Here is a 13199-nt window from a genome sequence, read left to right on the forward strand (position 1 = left end):
GGTTTAGGATGAGAGGGGGGTAAGATATAAAAAGGGACCGAAGGGGCAACTGTTTCACACGGAGGATGGTACCTGTGTAGAATGAGCTGTCAGAGGAAGTGGTGGAGGCTGGTACAGTTACAGCATTTAAAAGGCATCTGGATGGTAAATGGATAGGAAGGGTTTAGAGGGATATGGGCTGGGTGCTGGCAAATGGGGCTAGATTAATTTAGGATATCTGGTTGGCATGAATGAGTCGGACTGAAGGGTCTGTTTTCATGCTGTACATCTCTCTGACTCCATAATGTTTCTTTACCCACTGCCCCAAAAAACCCCAAGGTAACACAGTTCCACAGCCTCATTGCACAGGCTCTGTTGAGAAGTTCCTTTTGCTCACCCACACTTTGTTTTTCAACTGCCTTTCTCTAGGTTCTTCAGGAGGCACCGGGAGGTTGGTACACTAACTACAAAGTCTCTTTGTTCTTCTTGAAGGCAACTGCTTACAGTAACTGTTAGAAGGAGAAATAACTGGCTTTCTTCTGGATACTACACAGAGGGAGAAAGCCAACTAACCCTTCCAGCAGTCTGAAGGACTCTGTTAATTGTTAGCAGCCCCAATCTGCCCAGTAACCAATCAGAGAGCTGTCGTTGGGCTGAGGACCTTTTACATCCAGACTGGTCACAGTTGTACAAACCAACCAGTGACTTGTTGCCTGCCAAACCTCCCTCCCTGGTGCGGTGCTGTCTACAAACACCACCCCTCCCAATCACACGCAACATCTCAATTCCTTGTTTTGAAAAGGACAGCAATTCATTCCACACTCCTTTGTTCTTAAACAGTCTTTTCTTTTCACCCCCCACCTTCGCCCAAAATCCAAAATACAGGAAATAAAACGACATGGTCTTTACACCATGCTTCAAAACCAAGTCCTGCATTAGCTGTGAAATCCTGGGCTGGCTTTTAAAGGAACACTGCCAAGGATGAGAGGTTTTTTCTCTCCTTTCTATCTATCTCTCCCTGACTGGATCCATCCTGAGATTAGGAAGATCCCCACAGGTCAGTCAACGGTTGGCGTTTTGAAGTGTGTGTATATTTACTATTTCTTTCCCTTCTGTTCAGTGGTGGAGACCCGTACCGTCTGTATAACCTGGATGTGTTCCAGTATGAGATATTTAACCCCATGGCTCTGTATGGTGCTGTACCTCTTCTGCTAGCGCACAATCTCCGCAGGACTCTGGGCATCTTCTGGCTGAATGCTGCTGAGACTTGGGTAGACATCAGCTCCAACACAGCAGGGAAGGTGGGTACCATAGGCCCTCGCCCTCCAGAACTTCGGTTATTAATTGGGAGCCTTCCCCGTCTCTCCCAGCCCCCCAACTCACCATCCATCAAGGAGCTGCCCCAAACAGTCTGTGGGTCCTCCGTGTGGAACAGAGGGAGTAGGATGGCAGAAGGACACTGGGAAGTAGTTAGGTGGTGATGCTGGAGGGGGTTCAGACTTTGGGAAAAGCAGGTTGTCTACTCTGACCGTTCTCCCTGGGGAATGTAAAGAGTTGTTGGATTCTGTGTGTCTGTGTACAGATGGATGTGATTGAGGATCACTGAGGGGTTCTGTAACAGGAGAAAGGCCCCCCCACCAGGTTCAAATGGATGCTCAGTATAAGACCATTTTGGAGCAAGACTAGAATAGGCAGAGGCCATTCAGCCCCTCCAGCCTGGTCTCGCACTCAAGTCATGCCTCCTTTTTTTTAAGGTAGGCAATGGCCTACTGGTTTTATTGCGAGACTATTAATCCAGACATCCAAGTAATGTTCTGGGGACCCAGGTTCAAATCCCACCACAGCAAATGGAGGCATTTGAATTCGATAAAACAGTCTGGAATTGTGGCTCTAATGGATGTTGCGACAGCACAGTCCATTGTCGGGAAAGCCCACCTGGCTCATTCATGTCCTTTCAGGAAGGAGATCTGTCATCTTTACCTGGTCTGGCCTACGTGTGACTCCAGACCCACAGCAATGTGGTTGACACTGAACTGCCCTTTGGGCAATTAGGGATGGGCTATAAATGCTGGTCCAGCCAGTGACACCCACATGATGTGAAGGAATAAACCCCCCCCCCCCCCCCGCCCTCCCATCTGAGAGATCCTAGACTATTGCCTGGTGAATGAAAGACTGTCTGTGGTTCCGTCGTTCTGGTTCTCACTGACCCCAATCCCTCCGCAGACTCTATTTGGGAAGATGCTGGATTATGTTCAGGGGGCGAATGAAATTCCACAGACTGACGTGCGCTGGATTTCTGAGAGTGGGATCATCGATGTTTTCCTGCTCCTGGGCCCTTCTCCATTTGATGTCTTCAGACAGTATACCTCACTGACAGGTAAGTCAGCCACAGTGGGTGGGGGTTTGACTGGGTTACTGCTGGTATCCTGGGGTGGACGCTCAGACAATGCCTTACTGATATGTCTGTGACTGTCATGGGAACAGGAAGGGGCACTGTCTGTGTCCCTCGAGCATGTTCTTGTGTGTGAACATGGCCCTCCTGACCACACCTCTGATCTGGCCTCCCACAGCAGAATGTAACTCCTTCCTCTTTGGGTGCTTCTAATGGAACGTTTCCTGTGTCCGCGTCCTCTTTGTACCTTTATTTACATCTTGAATTCCCATCTCCCCAGCCCTGATTCCTGTGCTCATTTTAACGCTCCCTATTAGCTCATTAACAAGTGATAGAAAGAGGGCAGATGTGAGAGGTAGTTTCTTTACTCAGGGAGTAGTAGGGGCGTGGAAAGCAGTGCCTGCCACAGTAATCGACTCGCCAACCTTAAGGGCATTTAAATGGTCATTGGATATGTGTATGAATGAGAATGGAACAGTGTACGACAGATGGGCTTCAGATTGGTTTCATAGGTCAGCACGACATCGAGGGCCAAAGGACCTGTACTGTGCTGGAATGTTCTAAGACCTTTCGATCTCAACCAACCTTTAAATATCATCTTAACCGTCCCTGCTCCAATGGGAACAATCCTAGTGTCTCCAGTCTCTCTGCACATGCCTGTGAGGTCCCTCTTGCTTGGTCCTGTCCCAGTAAATCTCCTTACATACCCTTGATGGCCTTCCTGAAGTATTGGCACACAGGACTCCACCTGGTTCATTGCTTTTGCAAACAATGCTTCTGTTTATAAAGCCTGGGAACTAGGATGTGTTTTCTAACAGCCTTTTCAACCTGTCTTACTGGTTCCAGAGGTTAGTGTATGTACAGTGCCCTGTAACCCCTCCCAGGTCCCTCTCTCCTGCATCATTTTGATCGCTACATATCAGCTAATGCAACTGGAAGCTCAGTTCAACTGGAATCTGGGTGGCTTGACTGCACGAGCTAGTACAGGGCTGAGGGGCTGAACAGCTTTCTCCTATGCTGCATGATTGGAGAGCTGATTGAGCTGGATGATATACACAAGCCTAACTGCTGATTTAACTAAAAGACCTTGTTCATGGGATGTGGGTCAGCACTAACGGCCTGTCCCGAAAGCCCCCGTAGAGAAGGTGAGGATCAGCAGCTGCCTTAACTAGGGATAGGGTACGGTGCTGTTAGGGCGGGAATTCCAGAATTTTTCAGCAAGTGATAGATTTCCAAGTCAGGATGGTGAATGGCTTGGAGAGGGGTACTTGGAGGGAGTTGGTATTGCTATGTATCTGCTGCCCTTGTCCCTCTCGGCTGTAGAGGCTGCAGGTTTGGAAGGTGCTGTTAATTCTCGTGACTATCTCTCTTGGCCTGTCCCAGGGACACAGGCTCTGCCCCCTCTCTTCGCCATCAGCTACCACCAGTGCCGCTGGAATTACAACGACGATGAAGATGTCCAGACTGTAGATGCTGGTTTTGATGAGCATGACATTCCCTATGATGTTATCTGGCTGGACATCGAGCACACTGATGGGAAGCGGTACTTCACTTGGGATCCCAACAAATTCCCCAATCCCAAGGAGATGCTGCAAAACCTGGCTGCCAAGAAACGGAAGGTAAGGGAGCGGGAGTGAGGAAGGCTGGGGGATAATGGGTTAGCGGTTGTTCTTTGGAAAGCTGTACTGTCTGTGGATCACTAACTCCATGTCACCCCACCAGATGGTCAGTATAGTGGACCCCCACATTAAGATTGACAGCGGCTACAAGATTCACACCACCATCCAATCTCGTAACTTCTACGTTAAGACAAAGGATGGAAATGATTATGAAGGCTGGTGTTGGCCAGGTAATTGTTCACAATAACTGTTCGTCCATCCTGCTCAGCCCAGACCTTTCTCGAGCTTCCTCTGTCTGTGTAGCAATCGGGACCTCAACAGTAATTGTGACTCGCATTTGCATAGTGCCTTGTCTGTAGTAAAATGGCTCCGGGCTTCATAAGTGCGGAAATGACACTCCATTTGATGTTGTGATCATTTGAGGACAAAACGCACAACCGAGGAATGAGTTTTAATGGAGGATTTGAAAAGAAGGTAATAAATCGTGGAAACAGTTCCAGGTTTTTGTACCTGGGCGTCTGCAAGGCCAGCCAGGAGCAGGGAGGGGCTTGGATCTCAAAGGCATACGGCTGAGAGGGAGAGAATGGAGGGGGTGGAGGGGGTGGGGGCGGGCAGATTACAGTGACTGGGAGAGGAGATGGGGAGGGGGTGTATGGAGCCGGGGAGAGGACAGAGGGGCTGGGCAGGTTACAGTGATGGGGAGGGGGTGTACAGAGACTGGGAAGGGGTTGTACAGACTGGGAGGGGGCGGAGGGGCCGGGCAGGTTACAGTGATGGGGCGGGGGTGTACAGAGACTGGGAAGGGGTTGTACAGACTGGGAGGGGGCGGAGGGGCCGGGCAGGTTACAGTGATGGGGAGGGGGTGTACAGAGACTGGGAAGGGGTTGTACAGACTGGGAGGGGGCGGAGGGGCCGGGCAGGTTACAGTGATGGGGCGGGGGTGTACAGAGACTGGGAAGGGGTTGTACAGATGGGGAGGTGGTTGCGGAGATGGGGAGTGGCGCTCGGGGGTTGGGAAAGTGTCAATGGGACAGTGGAAGGGTTTGTGCACAGGAAGGGTAGTTGATAGTCTGTCAGTAAATGCAGTGATGGGAGTCTCGGGTGCGCAGGTGGACCGGGTTTTGTTGGGTCAGGTTTGGTGCAGTGGAAGTTGTGCCGCAGATTGTTCCACATCTGGATTACACCCGGCCGTGTCTGAGAGACCACCCCCCGGGCCGTGTCTGAGAGACCACCCCCCGGGCCGTGTCTGAGAGACCACCCCCCGGGCCGTGTCTGAGAGACCACCCCCCGGGCCGTGTCTGAGAGACCACCCCCCGGGCCGTGTCTGAGAGACCACCCCCCGGGCCGTGTCTGAGAGACCACCCCCCGGGCCGTGTCTGAGAGACCACCCCCCGGGCCGTGTCTGAGAGACCACCCCCCGGGCCGTGTCTGAGAGACCACCCCCCGGGCCGTGTCTGAGAGACCACCCCCCGGGCCGTGTCTGAGAGACCACCCCCCGGGCCGTGTCTGAGAGACCACCCCCCGGGCCGTGTCTGAGAGACCACCCCCCGGGCCGTGTCTGAGAGACCACCCCCCGGGCCGTGTCTGAGAGACCACCCCCCGGGCCGTGTCTGAGAGACCACCCCCCGGGCCGTGTCTGAGAGACCACCCCCCGGGCCGTGTCTGAGAGACCACCCCCCGGGCCGTGTCTGAGAGACCACCCCCCGGGCCGTGTCTGAGAGACCACCCCCCGGGCCGTGTCTGAGAGACCACCCCCCGGGCCGTGTCTGAGAGACCACCCCCCGGGCCGTGTCTGAGAGACCACCCCCCGGGCCGTGTCTGAGAGACCACCCCCCGGGCCGTGTCTGAGAGACCACCCCCCGGGCCGTGTCTGAGAGACCACCCCCCGGGCCGTGTCTGAGAGACCACCCCCCGGGCCGTGTCTGAGAGACCACCCCCCGGGCCGTGTCTGAGAGACCACCCCCCGGGCCGTGTCTGAGAGACCACCCCCCGGGCCGTGTCTGAGAGACCACCCCCCGGGCCGTGTCTGAGAGACCACCCCCCGGGCCGTGTCTGAGAGGCCCACCCCCGGGCCGTGTCTGAGAGGACACTGAGATAGCCGAGGGACCTTAGCTGAGTCCTGTTGCTGTATGTGATCTGACCTGCTGCTTCCCCGCTGTGGTCTTGTATGAGGTGATCTCTGCATTCTTTGTTCATGAGCTCCTTCTCCTTTGTCTCTTGGTCTTCCATCGCCTCTCAGTGACTGGCTCACAGGTCTCGTGTTCTGACTCTGTGTGAGCTGTTAGTTGATGCTGTGGGTATGGTGAGTTGCTGGGTGTCTGAGGTACAGACCTGCCGTGTAATCCTTGTTTGTTTGTTTGTCTGTCCTAGGTTCAGCTGGTTATCCTGACTTCACCAATCCGGAGATGCGATCTTGGTGGGCCAGCATGTTTGCTTACGATCAGTATGAGGTCAGTCACAACATTCCCTATCATTACCTTTTACAGCCTGGGGTGCTGCTACTCTCCCTTCTCACTCCAACTTCACTCTAGGGGAGTGGGTTGGGTTTAGTTTTCAAAATCTGCACCTCTGTAACCAGCTGACAAAATCCAACATCCAGATGTGAAATGTACAAAGGGACCGAGTATACAAAAATGTTCTCTTGGGCTCAGCCTTGTACCAAAAATGGCTGTATTCTCCATCCAGTTTTGGTATTGCCCAAATTCACCGTCCCCTTACAATAAAATCTGAGGCTGGAAAAGGGTTCTCACTGATGGCTGTGACACAGTGAGAGCCTGGAGAGAAAGTGGGGAGTCAGTCAGAGCTCCACAACGCCCCAAAGCTGCCTCAGAGTTTGCAGAAGCCCATTGGAGACCCTGACCCACCCCTTTGGAAAGCTTGGTTCATCTTGTTTTATAGGTAACCCCCCGACTTGCCTCTTAGTGCTGACTGCTGTAAAAGGTAAGGGGGCTGTAATCTATCCCAGCTCAGATATTTCCTTTTAGAGAAAGGAATTACAGTTTGTACCTCCCATCCCAGAGTTGCTTCATAGCCAATGCAGGGCTGTTTTTGGACGCCCCACGGCCTTTGTTATTTTTTCCGCAAAGCAAGATCCCAGTAAGGGTCATGTGGTTGCGATCCAGATAGCTGTATTTTGTTTTTAATTTAAATATGTTGGTTGAGGGACAGACTCTGGCTTTGGGAAACCAGGGAGAATTCCTCCAATCTACTGCTGCTCAAGGACAGCTGAATGGTAATATCTGTCCAGCCTCAGGAACAGTGAGCTGGAATGTGGGTCTGTGAAACTGCACAGGCAGTCCATGGAGCTCAACCCTAGCACCACTGCGGAAACAGGAATCCTGAGGATACTCACTGCACCACTCCAAAACAGAATGGTGTCCGAGTCCAACTTTGGGACTGCTGGTGAATAGGTATCCAACCAAACCAAAGTGAATTACCCTCCGATGCTGGATCCAGACTGGGGGAAGCTGGATTAAAAACCACTAGATGAAAATGAGGATTCCTTTCTTCAAAGGGTGATGAAACTGTGAGACTCTTTCCCCAGAGAAATTCGAGTGTGCCTGTGTCTCTGTGTGCGTTTGTGCAGAGTTGATTCAAGTGGAAGAAAGTATTTGCATGCCTACGGTGAATGGAGTTCCCTTTTGAGGATGTCTAACTCTGTGTTTTCTCTACCCATCCCTACCCTGTGTGATAAGGGCTCCATGGATAATCTGTACACGTGGAACGATATGAATGAGCCCTCTGTGTTCAATGGGCCAGAGGTGACCATGCACAAGGACGCTGTTCACATGGGTGGCTTTGAACACCGAGATGTTCACAACCTTTATGCTTTGTATGTGGTGAGTAGTGGAGAGGGAGCCAGTGCAGGTGACCCTTTAGTATTTCACCTTGTGTGTTTTCACCTTGTACACATATCTGGAATACTCAACCTATTCAGAACCTGAACTGGGCTCGCCACATAAACACGATGGCCATGAGGTCAGGTCAGAGGCAGTGAGTAACTCCCCTCCTGACTCCTCCCAAAGCCTGTCCCACCATCTACAAGGCAGGAGGGTGAGGGAATACTCCCCACTTGCACCTGGATGGGGGCAACTCCAACAACACTCAAGAAGCTCAACACCATCCAGGAGAAAACAGCCCCCGCTGGATTGGCCCCACACCCACCATTTTCAACATAGTGACCGTAGAGAACACCACCACAGTGCCCTTGTGTTTACTGCACCTTGGGGGGGAGAGAGAGAGAGAGAGAGAGAGATACCAGCACACTGTCTCTAAACTGACAGTGGGGCTAATAGGATTACTTGGCATGGACAGGTTCCACAGACTGAACTAGAATTCCCAAGAATTGAAGAGATTAAAGGCAAGGTGTTTAAAGGATTTGATCGGATCGATCCTAACAGTTTGTTCCCTGGAGTACAGGTAGACCAGAACATGGGGCAGAATCTTGTTATTTGACCAGAGTGCTCAGGGGTCCTGTCACGAAGCACTTCCTCAAACAAAAGGCCCACCTCACGGCCTTCACGGTCTATCGGAAATGTTCAGATTGAAGTGGATATGTTTCTGATGAACCAAGGTTAGTAAGGTTATCGAACAGAGGTGAGTACAGATCAGGCAAGTGCTGTATGAATGGTGGGATAGGTCTGAGGGGCCGAATAACCACCATCTGTTGTTTCTGTTTAATATTAGTGATCTTTAGTCATACAGTACAGAAACTGACCCTTCGGCTCAACTCCATACCGACCAGATATCCCAACCCAATCTAGTCCCATTTGTCAGCACCCGGCCCATATCCCTCCAAACCCTTCCTATTTATATACCCATCCAGATGCCCCTTAAATGTTGCAATTGTACCAGCCTCCATCACTTCCTCTGGCAGCTCATTCCATACACATACCACCCTCTGCATGAAAAAGTTATCCATCCCACCTTAAACCTATGCCCTCTAGTTCAGGATTCCCCCACCCTAGAAGGAAGGTCTTGTCTATTTATCCTATCCATGCCTCTCATGATTTTATAAACCTCTATAAGGTCACCCCTCAGCCTCCGATACTCCAGGGAAAACAGCTCCAGTCTATTCAGGCCTCTCTCTCTCTATACCTCAAGTCCTCCAACTCTGGCAACATCCTTGTAAATCTTTTCTCCATCCTTTCCAGTTTAACAACAACTTTCCCATAACAGGGAGACCCGAACTGAACACACTATTCCAACAGTAGTCTAACCAATAACCTGTACAACCGCAATATGACCTCCCAACTCCTGTACTCAGTGTTCTGACCAGAGAAGACAAGTGTGCCAAATCACTATCCTGTTTACCTGTGACTCCACTTTCAAGGAGCTGTGCATCTGCACTCCAAGGTCTCTTTGTTTAGTAACACTCCCCAGGACCTTACCATTAAGTGTATAAATCCTGCTCTGATTTGCCTTTCCAAAATGCAGCACCTCACATTTATCTGAATTAAACTCCATCTGCCACTCCTTGCCCCATTGACCCATCTGATCAAGATCCCCATTGTAATCTGAGGTAACCTTCTTCACTGTCCACTACACATCCAAATTCTCATCCAACTTGTTTACTTGAATGACAAAAACCAGGAGACCCAGCACCAATGGTAACCAGCCTCCACTCCAAAAACCATCCCTGCACCACCATCCTCTGTCTCCTACCTTCAAGCCAAATTTCTATCCAGATGGCTAGCTCTTGCTGGATCCCAAGTGATCGAACCTTACTAACCAGTCGATCAGGTGGAATCTTGTCAAACGCTTGACTGAAGTCCATCGAGACAGCATCTACTGCTCTGCCTTCACCAATCTTCTTTGTCACCTCTTCAATAAAAAAACTCCAATGTTCTTCTACCTCTGCTTACTTTGCAGCAAATGGCCACGTCAGACGGTCAGATCCAGCGGTCTGGCGGGACAGAGAGGCCCTTTGTCCTCACCAGGGGTTTCTTTGCTGGCTCCCAACGTTACGGTGAGTTCTTCCCCCTCCCCCTTCCCCCAGTTCATTAAAGCCTTCGTGTACCTTGGTTAGATTTAGAGTGCACTGAGTACATATAGCCACAACATTGTTGCGCAGATACAGAGGTTCTGCCTTGCCCCCTGCCCCCTGCCCTGCCGAAGGGATAGACAAAGCCACGATCAAGCGAGCACACTTTTAAAGTGAAAGGCAGATGGTTCAGAGGGGATCTGAGGAGAAACCTTTATACCCTGGGGGATGATGGGGCTCTGGAATGTACCATGTGGGAGGATAGTTTAGGTGGGAATCCCTATCAATATCTGACATTCCCAAATAAATCCAGTGGGGACTTTGGGAGAAAGATTCCCGACCCCCCACCAGAGAATGGGAAAAATGTGGAACTAAGTCCTGCAGGGAAGGCTCAAGGGGAGTCATGAGGATTATGTTTAAGGCAGGAAACTGGATAAACTGATGGGGGAGAAGGAAATTGGGGTCAGGGTGAGGACTGAGATGGTCGGGAGGGCGGGGGATGCTCCTAAACAGCAGGGATATCAGCCAATGGCTGAATGGCCTGTTTCTCACCTGGTTACTGAAGGCATAGAGTCATACACCACGGACACAGACCCTACAGCCCAACTAGTCTGTGCTGACTCTAACCCCAAACTAAACTAGTCCCAGCTGCCTGCTCCTGGCCCATATCTCTCCAACCCTTTCCCAGTCATGTCGTTTAATTGTCGTAACTGTATTCACACCCACCACTTCCTCTGGAAGTTCATTCCACACACAAACCACCGTCTGAATTTTAAAAAAGTTAGTCTTACAGGAGGGATAATCTTTCAGCCAATGCTGTCTGCAGTGTTGTGTTTGGGAATAATGTAGGCGTACAGGAAAGGCAGTGTGCTGGATGTAACCTCCAATCTCTTAGTGGCAGCCCACCCTCCTTGATCCCCAAATCCTCCAGCATCTTTGGAGGGTGAAGAGAGAGGAGTGAGAGAGAGAGGAGTGAGAGTGTGTCTAATCAGAGTGATGCTGGAACATGGTACTGTTATTTGGAGGGTGAAGAGAGTGTGAGTGAGAGAGAGAGGAGTGAGAGTATGTCTAATCAGAGTGATACTGGAACACGGTGCTGATATTTGGAGGGTTGCATGTTATGTTTTATTCTGGGGAAAGAAAAGTGAATCATAGTTTTGTTCCCAGTCCTGCTCCGTGTTTTCCCTGTCTCCTGCGATGTGCTGTGTTCTGGTGTATGGGGTTTCATTTCCAAGTTGTGATATCTCGCCGCTGATTTGTCTCTAGGGGCAGTGTGGACGGGGGATAACTCTGCTGAGTGGGACCACCTGAAGGTGTCAGTGCCAATGTGCTTATCCCTGGCACTGGCTGGTATCTCCTTCTGTGGAGGTTAGTGTCTTTCTGTTGTGGTTTGGAGTAGTGGTCACTGGGTCAGGGCTCTGAATATTTTATACATTTACCTTCACGCGAGGCCTGGAGTTGGAAGTTCAGTCTGAACCTGTGACTGGGTAGCGACTGCTGCACTGGGCAGGTCCTTTTGGAGATGAACAGAGTAAAGGGGAGGGAGAGAGAGATTCAGTTCAAACACTACACTTCCTGCTTCACTGCTGACCCATTGGAGCAGGAAGCTGGAGGAACACATGGAGGGCGAGGGTGTCGAGGGAGGGAGGGAGGCCTCTGGTGGAACAGAGACACAGCCAATGGGCCGAAAGGACTGGTTCAGATTTACAAACACTCTAATTCTGAGGGTGGGCGGGCCTCCTTTCTGTCGGGGGTGGGGGGGGGGGGAGAGGGTGGGTTCAGGGAGTATTGGATCCTGTCCCCATGAGGTAGGGGGTGTGGGACCTCCTGCCCTAATGCTGGGTCTGATGTTTCTTTTCTTTCTCTCTCTCTCTCTCTCTCTCTCTCTCTCTCTCTCTCTCTCTCTCTCTCTCTCTCACTCCTCTCTCTCTCTCTCTCTCTCTCTCTCTCTCTCTCTCTCTCTCTCTCCCTCCCCCCGTCTCTCTTTCCCTCCTCCCCCATCTCTCTTTCCCTCCCCGCTCCCCCCCCCCCCCCCCCCCGTCTCTCTTTCCCTCCTCCCCCCCCCCTCCCTCCCTGTGTTACAGCCGATGTCGGGTGGTTTCTTCAAACACCCAGCCCTGAGCTGTTGGTGCGCTGGTACCAAGCTGGGCCTACCAGCCTTTCTTCAGAGCCCATGCTCACCTGGACACCCCGAGGAGGGAGCCCTGGCTGTTTGGAGATGACAACAAGCTGCTGATCCGTACGGCTATTCGAGAGCGCTACGCCTGCTCCCGTTCTGTACAACGCTGTTTTACCGTGCTTACCGTACAGGAGAGCCCGTCATGAGGGTAACTTCACTTTGCCCCTCTCTCTGCCCCGTGGCTGTGGCACAACCTAACTAAGGTCCTCTCCTGGGCCAGTCCGTGGATTCCTCGCTGTCTGTCTGAGTAATGTGCTCCCTCAGAGTCCAGTGTACTGTCAGCCCTCCATAGTTGCTGCTGTGATGGGAGTGATGGCCTGACCATGAGTCAGCGCTGGGTGAGGGTCATGTGGGCTTGGTGGAAAGTCTTGTTCTTTTACAAAGTTAACCCCTCCAAACACCAACAGCAAGGCCATGTCACCTGGGGGCCCAGCTGTGTTCTGACCCTAGGTCCCATCGACAGCTTTATTATCCTGGTCAGGCAGGATCGCTACCCTGTGTCATGATCTGGTTCAGGACCATGAAAGTTTCTCTTTTAAAACTGAGCAAAGTGGGATCCTGGCCTTACTAAGAAAATGAAACTCCAGGATTCACAGTCAGCCCCGAGAAACCCAAACAAGGACCAGGCGCTATCTCCCAGGTTGGGTGGGAACGATCCCACCTTTGTAAAACAGTCTCCAGGTGTTTTGGCCAGGATTTATCTTTACAATTCAGTTCATCTGTGTTTGGGTCAGTCTGTGGGATCCCACTGTGCACACACGGGCTGCCGTGTTTTCCCCATGGTAACGTGTTTGTGCCTGGCTGTACTGTCTTCTGAGTTAGTGCTGATTACAGTCAGCAATGTGGCTGGGTGCTGGTGTGTGTTCTCTGTCTGTGTGTGTGTGGTGTGTGTGTGGGTGGGTGGGGTGGGTGGGTGTGTATCTGTCCCTCAGTGGGTGATCCTGGCCTTTTTCTATCCCATTTCTCAGAGCAATGTGGCTCCACTTCCCTGATGATGTGAACACCTTTCACCTTGATGACCAGTACATGCTCGGTAAGTGGCACCGT

General features: G+C 51.6%; 1 protein-coding gene across 1 annotated transcript in view; it reads left to right on the forward strand.

The window, feature by feature from the left end:
• The window catches only part of LOC140457144 (neutral alpha-glucosidase AB-like), a 36300-nt gene extending 23887 nt beyond the window's left edge, over positions 1-12413 (forward strand). Inside the window, 11 exon segments of the mRNA XM_072551180.1 lie at positions 1100-1280; positions 2203-2356; positions 3755-3990; positions 4094-4220; positions 6361-6440; positions 7686-7829; positions 9862-9958; positions 11240-11341; positions 12058-12120; positions 12123-12233; positions 12236-12413. Coding sequence (XP_072407281.1) covers positions 1100-1280; positions 2203-2356; positions 3755-3990; positions 4094-4220; positions 6361-6440; positions 7686-7829; positions 9862-9958; positions 11240-11341; positions 12058-12120; positions 12123-12233; positions 12236-12354 — 1414 coding nt within the window. The 3' untranslated portion in view covers positions 12355-12413.
• The last annotated feature ends 786 nt before the right edge of the window (positions 12414-13199 follow it).

The sequence above is a fragment of the Chiloscyllium punctatum genome, chromosome 31, assembly GCF_047496795.1.
Source record: "Chiloscyllium punctatum isolate Juve2018m chromosome 31, sChiPun1.3, whole genome shotgun sequence".
NCBI lineage: Eukaryota > Metazoa > Chordata > Chondrichthyes > Orectolobiformes > Hemiscylliidae > Chiloscyllium > Chiloscyllium punctatum.